We start from the raw sequence: 13,333 nt of genomic DNA, 5'->3' as shown, positions 1-13,333 counted from the left end.
CCCAATACAGAACTATAAGAAAAAGAATTTACGGTAAGTAACAAAATTCTTTTTCTTTATCGTTCCTTTGGGAGACCCAGACCATGGGACATTCCAAAGCTGTCCCTGGGTGGGAATAAACAGAAAAAACTAAGAAGTAGGCGGAGCCTAACTTCACAAGTGGGCAACAGCCGACTGAAGGATGCGTCTGCCCAAGCTCGCATCTGCCGAAGCATGAGCATGCACTTGGTAGTGCTTCGAAAAGGTATGCAGGCTAGTCCAAGTGGCAGCCTGACAGACTTGTTGAGCCGTAGCCTGGTTCCTAAAAGCCCAAGAGGCACCGACAGCTCTGGTCGAGTGTGCTTTGATCCCCGGCGGGGGAGGCACCCGAGTACTCTGGTAGGCGTCCGAAATGGTCAATCTAATCCAACGGGCCAAGGTCGGCTTAGAAGCAGAGAGACCCTTGCGCCGCCCTGTGGTTAGCACAAAAAGAGAGGTGCACCGCCTAAGCGCAGCGGTACGAGCCACATAGATCCGGAGAGCATGCACCAGATCTAGAGTATGCAGCGCTTTCTCAAAGCGATGAACAGGGGCTGGACAGAAGGAAGGCAAGGAAATATCCTGGTTAAGGTGGAAGGGAGAGACCACCTTAGGAAGAAAGTCCGGGGTCGGACGGAGAACTACCCTGTCTTGGTGAAAAACCAAAAAAGGTGACTCCGAGGAGAGCGCAGCCAAATCAGAGACTCTCCTGAGAGAAGTTATGGCAACTAGAAAGGCCACCTTTTGAGAAAGACGATACAAGGAAACCTCCCTAAGAGGCTCAAAGGGGGGTTTCTGCAATACCGAGAGGACCAAGTTAAGGTCCCAGGGATCCAAGGGCCGCCGATAAGGCGGAATGATGTGAGACGCACCTTGCATGAAGGTGCGGATTTGAGCCAGCCGGGCAATACGCCGCTGGAACAGCACTGATCGAGCTGAGACTTGTCCCTTGAGAGAGTTAAGGGACAGTCCTAGCTGCAGACCGGACTGTAAAAAAGACAGAAGGGTCGGTAACGAGAATGGCCAAGAATGGCCGGAAGAGCGACACCAGGACAGGAAAATTTTCCAAGTCCTGTGATAGATCTTGACGGAGGAAGACTTACGGGCCCGGGTCATAGTGGAGATGACTTCAGGAGGAATACCAGAAGCCGTCAAAATCCAGGACTCAAGAGCCACGCCGTCAATTTGAGTGCCGCAGAATTCAGGCAGAAAAACGGACCTTGCGAGAGCAGGTCTGGACGGTCCGGAAGATGCCACGGCAGCAGGTCCGGATACCAAGCTCGCCTGGGCTAGTCCGGTGCAATGAGGATGACTCGACGGCCCTCCATTCTGATCTTGCGCAGGACTCTGGGCAAGAGAGCTAGAGGGGGAAACACGTAGGACAGACGAAACTGGGACCAGTCTTGAATCAGAGCGTCCGCGGCGAAGGTCTGAGGATCGTGGGAGCGAGCCACGTAAACCGGAACCTTGTTGTGACGGGATGCCATTAGGTCCACGTCCGGAGTGCCCCATTTGCGGCAGATTGACTGAAACACTGCCGGGTGCAGGGACCACTCGCCACCGTCCACGGATTGACGGCTGAGATAATCTGCCTCCCAGTTTTCTACGCCAGGGATGTGGACTGCGGATATGGTGGACTTTGAGTCCTCCGCCCATTGAAGGTTGCGTTGGACCTCCAACATTGCCAGGTGGCTGCGTGTCCCGCCTTGGTGATTGATGTAGGTAACCGCTGTCGCGTTGTCTGACTGGACTCGAATGTGCCTGCCCGCCAACAGGTGGTGAAAGGCTAGGAGAGCTAGAAGCACAGCTCTGGTTTCCAGCACATTGATTGAAAGGGCTGACTCGGACGGAGTCCAAGTGCCCTGAGCTCTGTGGTGGTGATGTACCGCTCCCCAGCCGGATAGGCTGGCATCCGTGGTGAGAATCACCCAGGACGGAGAGCCCTTGGGACAGGGAGAGGGGTCAAAGCCACCACTGAAGAGAGCTCCTGGTCCGTGGCGACAGAGCCACTAACCTCTGTAAGGAGGAAGGCCGCTTGTCCCAACAGCGGAGGATGTCCAGCTGCAGAGGACGCAGATGGAACTGGGCAAAGGGAACTGCCTCCATGAAAGCCAACATTTGACCCAGCACCTGCATCAGGCGCCTGAGGGAATAACGGCGGGGCCTCAGGAGAGAGCACACCGCTAGCCGGAGAGACTGCTGTTTGATTAAGGGCAACTTCACAAGTGCCGGCAAAGTCTCAAACTGCATCCCTAGGTACGTGAGACTCTGGGTCGGAGTCAGAGTGGATTTGGGAAGATTGACAATCCACCCGAATTGGGCTAGGGTGGCGAGTGAGCGAAACACTCCGCTGACAGTCTGCGCTGGATGGACCCTTGACCAGAAGGTCGTCCAGGTAAGGGAGCACTGCCAACCCCTGGAGGTGCAGGACCGCAATCACTGCCGCCATGACCTTGGTGAATACCCGAGGGGCCGTGGCTAATCCGAAGGGGAGAGCCACAAATTGGAAATTATCCTCTCCTATCGCAAAACGTAACCAACGCTGATGTGACACTGCGATTGGCACATGTAGATAGCCATCTCTGATGTCGATGGACGCCAGGAACTCCCCTTGGGTCATAGAGGCAATGACTGATCGCAGGGACTCCATGCGAAAATGCCGCACCCGGACATGCTTGTTGAGAAGCTTGAGAACCAGGATGGGCCGGAAGGTACCATCTTTTTTTGGAACTAGGAAGAGATTTGAGTAAAAACCTCTGAACAGTTCCTGAGCGGGAACTGGGACAATCACTCCGTTTGCCTGCAAGGACGCCATGGCCTGCGAGAAGGCGGCGGCCTTGGAGCAGGGGGGAGTTGAGAGAAAAAAAATCTGTTTGGAGGGCTGGAAGAGAATTCTATCCTGTAGCCGTGAGATATGATGTCTCTCACCCACTGATCGGAGACTTGCTTTAACCAAGCGTCGCCAAAGTGGGAGAGCCTGCCACCGACTAAGGACGTGGTTGGAGCGGGCCGAGAGTCATGAGGAAGCTGCCTTAGTGGCAGAACCTCCTGCGGTCTTCTGTGGATGCGCTTTTGGGCGCCAGTTGGATTTCTGATTCTTGGCTGAGTTAGCGGACGAGGCGGAAGGCTTAGAGGATGACCAGTTGGAGGAACGAAAGGAACGAAACCTCGATTGATTCCTACCCTGGGCGGGTTGCCTGGTCTTGGTTTGTGGCTTGGAAGTACTCTTCCCGCCAGTAGCTTCTTTAATGATTTCATCCAGCTGTTCACCAAACAGCCGTGAACCAGCAAAAGGGAGCCCAGCAAGAAACTTCTTGGAAGAAGCATCTGCCTTCCACTCTCGAAGCCACAAAATCCTGCGGATAACAAGAGAATTAGCTGAAGCCACCGCAGTGCGGTGAGCAGCCTCTAGCATGGCAGACATGGCATAAGATGAAAAAGCTGAAGCCTGAGCAGTTAAGGTAACTATCTCAGGCATAGATTCCTTGGTGAGGGAATGCATCTCCTCTAGAGAAGCAGAGATGGCTTTGAGAGCCCACACTGCTGCAAAAGTCGGGGAAAACGCGGCCCCCGCAGCTTCATACACAGATTTGGCCAGAAGGTCAATCTGACGGTCCGTGGAATCCTTAAGTGAGGTGCCGTCAGTCACCGACACAACGGTCTGGGCTGAGAGCCTAGACACCGGGGGGTCTACCTTTGGGGAGTGAGACTACTCCTTGACCACCTCAGGTGGAAATGGAAACCGGTCATCAGAACCACGCTTTGGAAAGCGTTTGTCAGGGCAGGCCCTGGGTTTGGTCACAGCGGTCTGAAAACTGGAGTGGTTAAAGAACACACTCTTCACTCTCTTAGGCGAGGTAAACTGATGTTTTTCTGCCAAAGAGAGTTGCTCCTCTGACACTGGCGGATTGAGATCCAGCACAGAATTAATAGAAGCAATCAAATCACTAAGATCTGAGTCACCCTCAGAGAAATCGATGGGATACATATAGCCTCCGAGCCCCCAGTGAGGGCATCCTCCTCATCTTGAGAGTCAGCTCTTGAGACAGAGCCGTGGGATGGGGAGGGGGAGGAAACCCTGTGCTTTCTCTTAGAAGGACGGGGTCTGGGATCAGATGATGAATCCTCCGTGAGCTCCGATGGACGGAGGTCAGAGGATAGGAGTCCTCTGTCAAGAGTATTAGAGGCACCCCGTGAGGGGGGCTGATGCATATTCAAAGTCCTGGACAAAAGTCCCATGGGACTCAGCAAATGACTGGGATATGGACCTAGAAAAGGACTCTACCCAGGCCGGGGGTTCAGTCACAGGTGCAGCAGCAGCAGCCTGAGAGACCACTGGGGGTGAGACTCCAGGCTGTGGCACCGCCAAGTTAGAGCAACCATCACAGTGTGGATAAATGCTCGGCTCAGGCAGCAGGAGCTTACATGCAGTGCATGCAGAATAAAGCTTTGGAGCCTTGCTCCTTGTGTGAGACATGCTGCTGGAGTGGGGGCTTTGCAGAGAATGAACCCCAGGGAGAATATACAGAGGTCCACAACCGGAGACCGGCTGTGGCTTACCAGACCGCTGAGCGCGGTGTTGTGTGCCCTCCAGATCCCGAAGCCCGGTCCCCCAGTGCGCAGCACCTCAGCAGAGATGCAGAATGCAGGATGTCCCAGAGCAGAGTGAACTCTGCCTGAGAAATGGGGCGTTCCTATAAAAGAGCGGGAACTGGAGGGCTATAGAGACCTGCAGGGAAGGAGGGACGCCCCAGCAGTGGGGAGTGTCCCTCCCCTGTGTAGAACGGCCGCCGGGAGGAGCCGAACCTGTCCCTCTGCATGAGTGACATGCGAGGGCAGGAAAACGAAACTAGGCCTCCGGCGAAGCCGGGGCCTAAATTTAATCGGCGAGGCCGACAAGCAGGCACCATCGGCGCGGTTCTCTGGCAAAAGCTGGAGAACCCACCGGAAAAGTTAAAAACAATCACATACAGCATACTCTCCCCATACAATAAAGAACCGGGACCCCCAACATAAACGTCTCAGGTACTTAGCTGCTGAGACGCAGGGCCATGTCCCTGGGGATGAGTGCTCCGGTCCAACAGAATCCTCAAGGGGCTGTGGATGGAGACCGGACTCCTAGGCATGGAGACCGTGCTGGCTCCCACTTCAAGCCAGAGCCCAGAAGGGATGGTGAAGGAGCGCGGCATGTAAGGCTGCAGCCTTGTAAATCAACCTTAACAACACCGCCGACACAGTGGGGTGAGAAGGGACATGCCGGGAGTCCAGACATGGACCCGCTTTTCTTCAAACTCTTTCCAAAAGTCAAACAAATCAGATGAGTATGCATGTGTGGATGTATGACCTCCTGAACACAAAGCGATAAAACTGGCTAGGACTGGCTACCAGGGGGGGTGTATAAGCTCAGAGGGAGGAGCTACACTTTTAAGTGTAGTACTTTGTGTGTCCTCCGGAGGCAGAAGCTAAACACCCATGGTCTGGGTCTCCCAAAGGAACGATAAAGAAAACAATCGCAGCATTGTAATGCGAGACTCTCTCGCATCCATTCAAGTGTATGGGCCGAGAGAAAAATCGCACTGCACTCGCGGTACACCGGTGTGCTGCGAGTGCAGAGTGAGAATCGCTATAGCCGGCTACGGAGGAGCGAGAGAGAGGAAGCCATCCCTCCCTGCCGCAGCGCCGGCCCACCCCCCACAGCTGAGGTCCGCTCGCACAGTCGGACCTCAGTCACAGTGACACTCACATGACACTGCTCCTGCTGTACTGCCAGCGTGAGCTGAGCGTCATGCGAGGATCGCACTAGTGCCCCGGCCTTACACACATATCCCTATTGGTAAAAGAATAAATTAAAAAATGGCCCATTCGTCAAGACGACATTATTCAGCAGAGGAGGCATATGAACACATTCAGTTCCCCAAACTGCAATGAAGGGAAGAAAGCAGAAAAGGTGGAGAGTATGCTTTAAGAGGGGAATACGAAATGGAACCAATTAACCATCTACTTTACCTGAGAAACCTGGCATTTGCATTAAGGATTGCATCTAAGCGCACCACCCATCCATGAATTGATAACATTATGTTTTATCCTGTTGACAACGCCATTTTATAATCTGATGGACAACGCACAACTTACACATTCCACCACATTCATTCATGCACTAGTAAACCAAATGCTTTCTCATCATTACTATAACTATGCCTCTAGATAATTCCTCAAGGTGGTGTAGTTTGCAAAATGTGGTCACTTGTGGAGAGTTAACAAGGTTTTGGCACACAAGGGGGTTCCCCAAATGCGACATGGCACACAGACTATTCCATCAACGTCTGAGCACCAAAAAGTCACTCCTTCCTTTAAGAGCACAGCAGTAGGTTCAAACAGTAGTTTCCCCACCACATTTGGGGTATCGACATACAATTTGTTGTGCAATTTCTCCTGAGTAAGGGGCATTTGCTCTTGTCCCCCCTTGTGAAAACACAAATGTTTTAGCCCCAAAGTTTGTGAGAAAAATCATTTCATGTTTTCACTATTCGTTTTTTTTCTTGCTCCAGAAAGTCCTTCTCTTTGGAGCCCTGCAGAGCACAAACAGTTTTCCAACCACATATGGGGTATCCGCTTTAACCCTTCTAAGTTCCGAATTAAAAAAAAATATATATTAGTTTAAAAAATGATGCTGATGTAGACATATGGAAAAGGTTATTTAACTATTGTGTGACATAACTCCGGTTTAAAGGGCATAAAAATTAAAGTGTGAATTGCAATATTTTCAAACGTCTAATTTTTATGTTTGTGAAAATATCATCCTAAATTTACCTAACATGAAGTACAATGTATCAAGAATAAAAAATATATATCTATATATCTCTCAGAACACTTTAACAGTAATTCTAAGTTATTATTGCAAAGTGACACTGGTCGGAATTAAAAAAAAAAACAAAAAAAAACTGGCCTCAACAGGAAGGTGAAAACAGGCTGGGGGGGAGAAGGTGTTAAAAAGGGTTGTGCAGTTTGTAGGGACAAATAAAGTTAACAGTAATATATGTTCTATTCATTAATGTCTGTCCCAGCCGCTCTACTTCAGTGTCAGACACCAACTGGATGCGGAGCGGCTAAGAACCAGGACAGATGCGCATAGTGGGAAACCTTTTTATTGGAATTATAGGAGTAAGTGATACATCTTTGTAGACTGACTGTAGACCACTACAAAACCTTAACAGTTTATATAGTGCAATTTAATGATACAGTGAATTTAACATTACAGTACCAAAGTATAATGTAACATTCAATATAACACCATTGTTGGTGATCGTGTAAGGTACACTAGGTGAAGAGAAATTTTGTACATCAGTTTGCTGGAAATCAAAAGCCACTTTTGTTGTAAGGACATAAGTGTAATTCTGAACTTGCCAACCATTCAAATCTCAAAAAAACACAACGACAAAGGAAATAACACCATACGTTTTCACAATTTGGCTTTACTTTTGCAGTACAGACATCAATTCAATCCCCATTGAAAGCAACATTAGAAGTTAGGACTCAAATCAAAATCAATACTGCTTTTCAGGTTTGTAGTTTTTAATCATTTGAGAGAATTAAATGCAAGACTTGCCTGCATAATACTATGGACATTAGTCTGCAGATATAACAGAGGTGGCTACAGCCAAACTTTTCTGAGCTGGTGTCAGGAGGTTGAAAACGTCACAAGAATAACACACTGGGAGCTTCATGTTGCAGAACAGACCTGATCATAAACTAATACAGCGAGGCCATGGCAGTTACTGAAGTGCTGCACAATACTTTCAAGCTTCTTACAGCAAATTAGATTAAACCGATCATAGGTTACGTACTTCATTAGTTCTGATATATTTAGATATAAAAAGAAAGCATCAATAAATCGGTATATCAAAGCCGAATCTACATTAAAATAACAATAAAATGTCAGCAGTGAAACCTCAGCGCTTCATAGCAAGAGATACTCCTACAGTCAAACTGAAAAAGATCAGTTCCTTCAAATTGTAAGCTGGAAATGGCAGAACAGATTTGGCTTCTGGACAGCAGCCTGATCAGGAAATGAGACAGGAGCGGGGCACAGATCAATCACCAGTGCGGTATTCTTGGTTTTCAGTTTTTACAAAAAGCAGGCCTTGCAATATTGAGTTTCATACAGTGTTCCTAATTTCCCAAGTGTGTTTGTAGTAGATTCAAGAATTCTCCCAGACGTGGTGCAGGCGTTTACTGGTCCTCCCCATAGATGTCCGCCTTCTTGCGCTTCATCTCCTCAAAATCAAATTCTGATCCAGTCATTCTCTTGTAGATGTCCTTGATGTCATTGCAGGTAGTTTCAAAGTGAGTTGTTGGATCGTATGTGCGTGAAATAAAGATCTATAGAGACAAATAATGATAAAATTAGAAATTCATGGGCCTGTCTGGTATTTGGAAGAAAGGATCTACTTTCATCAGTAAATTCTGTTATATACATCAGTCCGTCTTCGTGCGATAGACCCTTTTTAACTCCCTTCGGACACGGCATATTGGTATATTGTAGGTCAGTAACTGATGTGTGCTCATCTTTGCGGCAGATGGCTGTGATATTGAGGAATCATCTGCCTCTGACAATACTGTAGCGGAGCTTTGTCTCCAGCTGTTAAATGCCACTATCCATTTGTGACAATCATTTACAATGCACGTCTGAAAACCTTCTGCTCTAACAGCCCATCACCATCTCTGCAATGTGTAGATTAGTTGCCCTCACAAGCTTACCTGTTGCTGGTGTTCATCGGAGAATGATTTTTGCTATACAGAGCAATATTATGTTATTACTGTGAGTAGTACAAGAAATCAGACAATTACAGGTTCAAGTCCCTTTTTATTCCTCTAATTTACAGTGAAAAGCAATACTACTACAAAAAGAATTGAATCATCCAACCGCCCGCACTAAAAACACAAAATAAATATGTAAACATGAAGTATCTCTACATCTGTAAAACTCCGATCAAAAAAAATCAAAATGCTAGGGCGCAAAAAACAATCCTGCACACCTCTCCTTTACCTGAAAATCTCAAATGTTACGAGTCTCTGAAAAAGGAGTCAGATATAGAAAATTTTATAATGGTTTTATTTTTTTGGGGGGGGGGTGGGGGGGGGGAATTTAACAAGAACTCATTATGTATGTTTGGAATCGCCATAATCTTATTGACCTGGAGAATCACACTGGCAGGTTATTTTTACCGTATATTGAATGCTGTAATAAATAAAAATTGTGCATTTTTTTTTTCCTATTTTTCCGCACTTGCAATGTTTTACCCGCTTTCTAGTACAACGCATGAGAAATTCAATGGTGTCATTCAAAAGTACAATTAGTCACGTAAAAAAGCCAAGAAGCTGTCAGAGCTAGGTCAATGGAAAAATAAAAAAAAAAAGTGAAGAAAAAACAAAAGCGCAAAAATAAATAAATTGTCTGGTCAAGAAGGGTTAAAAGACCGGGTCAGTCAGCTGTCTATGCTCAGGGAAGCAGTCTAGGCACTATTTGTCCTGCAGTAGTAGCTGCACAACGGCATGGCGGCTATCCATGTGCACCAGAGCTCTCTGCTCCACCACGATAAACATATACTGGCAGGTTATGCTTTAAAGAACAGGACAGAGCATCATACTTATGTCACTAAGGGGGTTATTGACTTCGGCCAACACTACTTAATGGGAGACCATTAGAATAGTCTAAATACGAGCTTCTTCTCAAATGCCCCTTCTCAAGTGTTTTTTGAAGAGAAACAGTTGACAAAATTGCTCAAAAAGATGACTGGGCGCAGCCAGGACCTGCCTCTAATCCACAGGTGGAAGACCTTTGCCCTGAATGTTTACAGCTCCTTCACTACCTTCAGATTTTCTGCTTTCTTTATTTCCTCCCCTTCTTAAAAGAGCCATAAACATTTTTATTTTTCCATCCACATAGCCGTATTAGGGCTCGTCTTATGGGGAGAGTTATAACGTGCAAAAAGATATTTATTGTAGGATATATGATGCACTGGAAAAAGTGAGAAGATTCCAAGTGCATTGAATTTGCAAAAAAAAAAAATAAATAAAAAAAAAAAAAAAGTGCAATTCCAATTCTTTGGGATTTTAATTTACCATGATCACTATATGGTAAAATTGTTCTGGCAGTATGATCCTCCAGGTCAGTATTACTATGTAGATACCAATCACGTATAGATTTTTTTTTTTTTTTTTTTTAATTTAAAAAGTGCTGAAAAAATTATGAACTCTGTAGGAAGAGAAAAAAAAAAGTTGCTTGTGTCACCATCTTCTGAGACCTGTAAAGTTTTCAGGATCTAGGGCTGTGTGACTGCTTGTTTTTTGCACCCTGACCTGATGTTTTTTTACGGATACCATGTTTGCCTACATACAATGTTTTGGTGTTTTATCGCCTCTAGTTACACACAGTTTACAGATTTTAGATTTTGATCATTAGACTTCTACGAATGCAGCGCTACAAAAGTATTTTTATTTTGTTTTATTTTTAATGGGCAATTTGAACTTTATTTTTTTTTTTTACTGTATTTAATTGTCCCCTTAAGGAACTTTCAGCTGCAATTGTCTGATCGCTTGTTCTGTACATAGCACTGCATCAGCACTGCTATGTACAGCTAAAATCATGATCTATGAACAACACCAGGCAGGGATCCTACCTTGGACGTACATCTACAGTGCCTTGCGAAAGTATTCGGGCCCCCTTGAATTTTTCTACCATTTCCCACATTTCAGGCTTCAAACAAAGATACAATTAAATTTTATGGTGAAGACAAGTGGGACACAATTGTGAAGAACGAAATTTTCTGCTTATTTTAAATTTTTGTAAAAAAATAACTGAAAATTGGAGTGTGCAATATTATTCGGCCCCTTTACTTTCAGTGCAGCAAACTCACTCCAGAAGTTCATTGAGGATCTCTGAATGATCCAATGTTGTCCTAAATGACTGATGATGATAAATATAATCCACCTGTGTGTAAAAGTCTCCGTATAAATGCACCTGCTCCGTGATAGTCTCAGTGTTCTGTTTAAAGCTCAGATAGCATCATGAAGACCAAGGAACACAACAGGCAGATCCATGATACTGTTGTCGAGAAGTTTAAAGCCGGATTTGGTTGCAAAAAGATTTCCAAAAAAACTTTAAACATCCCATGAAGAACTGTGCAAGTGATCATATTGAAATGGTAGCTTTGCAGTGGTATGATACGCCTTTCAAGACCCAGCCGTCCATCCAAACTTTCATCTCAAACAAGGAGAAGAATGATCAGAGATTCAGCCAAGAGGCCCATGATCACTCTGGATGAACTGCAGAGATCTACAGCTGAGGTGGGAGATTCTGTCAATAGGACAACAATCAGTCGTACATTGCAGAAATCTGGCTTTTATGGAAGAGTGGCAAGAAGAAAGCCATTTCTCAAAGATATCCATAAAAAGTGTTTAAAGTTTGCCACAAGCCACCTAGGAGACACACCAAACATGTGGAAGAAGGTGCTCTGGTTAGATGAAACCAAAAAAAAAAAAAATAAAATCGAACTTTTTGAGCACAATGCCAAACGATATGTTTGGCGTAAAAGCAACACAGCTCATCACCCTGAACACACCATCCCCACGGTCAAACATGGTGGTGGCAGCATCATGGTTTGGGCCTGCTTTGCTTCAGCAGGGACAGGGAAGATGGTTAAAAATGATGGGAAGATGGATGGAGCCAAATACAGGAAAAATTTTTAAGAAAACCTGTTGGAGTCTGCAAAAGACCTGAGACTGGGATGGAGATTTGTCTTTCAACAAGACAATGATCCCAAACAAAGCAAAGAAGGGAATTTTGTTTACTTACCGTAAATTCCTTTTCTTCTAGCTCCTATTGGGAGACCCAGACAATTGGGTGTATAGCTTCTGCCTCCGGAGGCCACACAAAGTATTACACTTTAAAAAGTGTAACCCCTCCCCTCTGCCTATACACCCTCCCGTGCATCACGGGCCCATCAGTTTTGGTGCCAAAGCAGGAAGGAGGAAACTTATAAATTGGTCTAAGGTAAACTCAATCCGAAGGATGTTCGGAGAACTGAAACCATGAACCAAAGAACAATTCAACATTAACAACATGTGTACACAAAAGAACAACAGCCCGAAGGGAACAGGGGCGGGTGCTGGGTCTCCCAATAGGAGCTAGAAGAAAAGGAATTTACGGTAAGTAAACAAAATTCCCTTCTTTGTCGCTCCATTGGGAGACCCAGACAATTGGGACGTCCAAAAGCAGTCCCTGGGTGGGTAAAAGAATACCTCGATAAAAAGAGCCGTAAAAACGGCCCCCTCTTACAGGTGGGCAACCGCCGCCTGAAGGACTCGCCTACCTAGGCTGGCATCTGCCGAAGCATAGGCATGCACCTGATAGTGTTTCGTGAAAGTGTGCAGACTCGACCAGGTAGCCGCCTGACACACCTGCTGAGCCGTAGCCTGGTGCCGCAATGCACAGGACGCACCTACGGCTCTGGTAGAATGGGCTTTCAGCCCTGTAGGAACCGGAAGTCCAGACGAACGGTAGGCTTCAAGAATCGGTTCCTTGATCCACCGAGCCAAGGTTGACTTGGAAGCCTGCGACCCCTTACGCTGGCCAGCGACAAGGACAAAAAGCGCATCAGAACGGCGCAGGGGCGCCGTGCGAGAAATGTAGAGTCTGAGTGCTCTCACGAGATCTAACAAGTGCAAATCCTTTTCACATTGGTGAACTGGATTAGGACAAAAAGAAGGTAAGGAGATATCCTGATTGAGATGAAAAGGGGATACCACCTTAGGGAGAAATTCCGGGACCGGACGCAGAACCACCTTATCCTGGTGAAACACCAGGAAGGGGGCTTTGCATGACAGCGCTGCTAGCTCAGACACTCTCCGAAGTGACGTGACTGCCACTAGGAAGACCACCTTCTGCGAAAGGCGTGAAAGAGAAACATCCCTCATCGGCTCGAAAGGTGGTTTCTGAAGAGCCGTTAGCACCCTGTTAAGATCCCAGGGTTCTAGCGGACGCTTGTAAGGTGGGACTATGTGGCAAACCCCCTGCAGGAACGTGCGTACCTGCGGAAGCCTGGCTAGACGCTTTTGAAAAAACACGGAAAGCGCCGATACTTGTCCCTTGAGAGAGCTGAGAGACAAACCCTTGTCCATTCCGGATTGAAGGAAAGACAGAAAAGTGGGCAAGGCAAACGGCCAGGGAGTAAAACCCTGATCAGAGCACCAGGATAAGAAGATCCTCCACGTCCTGTGGTAGATCTTGGCGGACGTTGGTTTCCTGGCCTGTCTC

At 46.8% G+C, this 13,333-nt stretch overlaps 1 protein-coding gene across 1 annotated transcript in view; it reads right to left on the bottom strand.

Moving 5' to 3' along the window:
- Positions 1-7,474: 7,474 nt before the first annotated feature.
- The window catches only part of GDI2 (GDP dissociation inhibitor 2), a 64,588-nt gene continuing 58,729 nt past the window's right edge, over positions 7,475-13,333 (bottom strand). The window contains exon 11 of the mRNA XM_075345337.1: positions 7,475-8,397. Within this exon, the coding sequence (XP_075201452.1) occupies positions 8,248-8,397 (150 nt within the window). The 3' untranslated portion in view covers positions 7,475-8,247. The remainder of the gene's footprint in view (positions 8,398-13,333) is intronic.

The sequence above is a fragment of the Anomaloglossus baeobatrachus genome, chromosome 4 (assembly GCF_048569485.1).
Source record: "Anomaloglossus baeobatrachus isolate aAnoBae1 chromosome 4, aAnoBae1.hap1, whole genome shotgun sequence".
Lineage (NCBI taxonomy): Eukaryota > Metazoa > Chordata > Amphibia > Anura > Aromobatidae > Anomaloglossus > Anomaloglossus baeobatrachus.
This window is presented reverse-complemented; position numbering and strand designations above follow the sequence as displayed.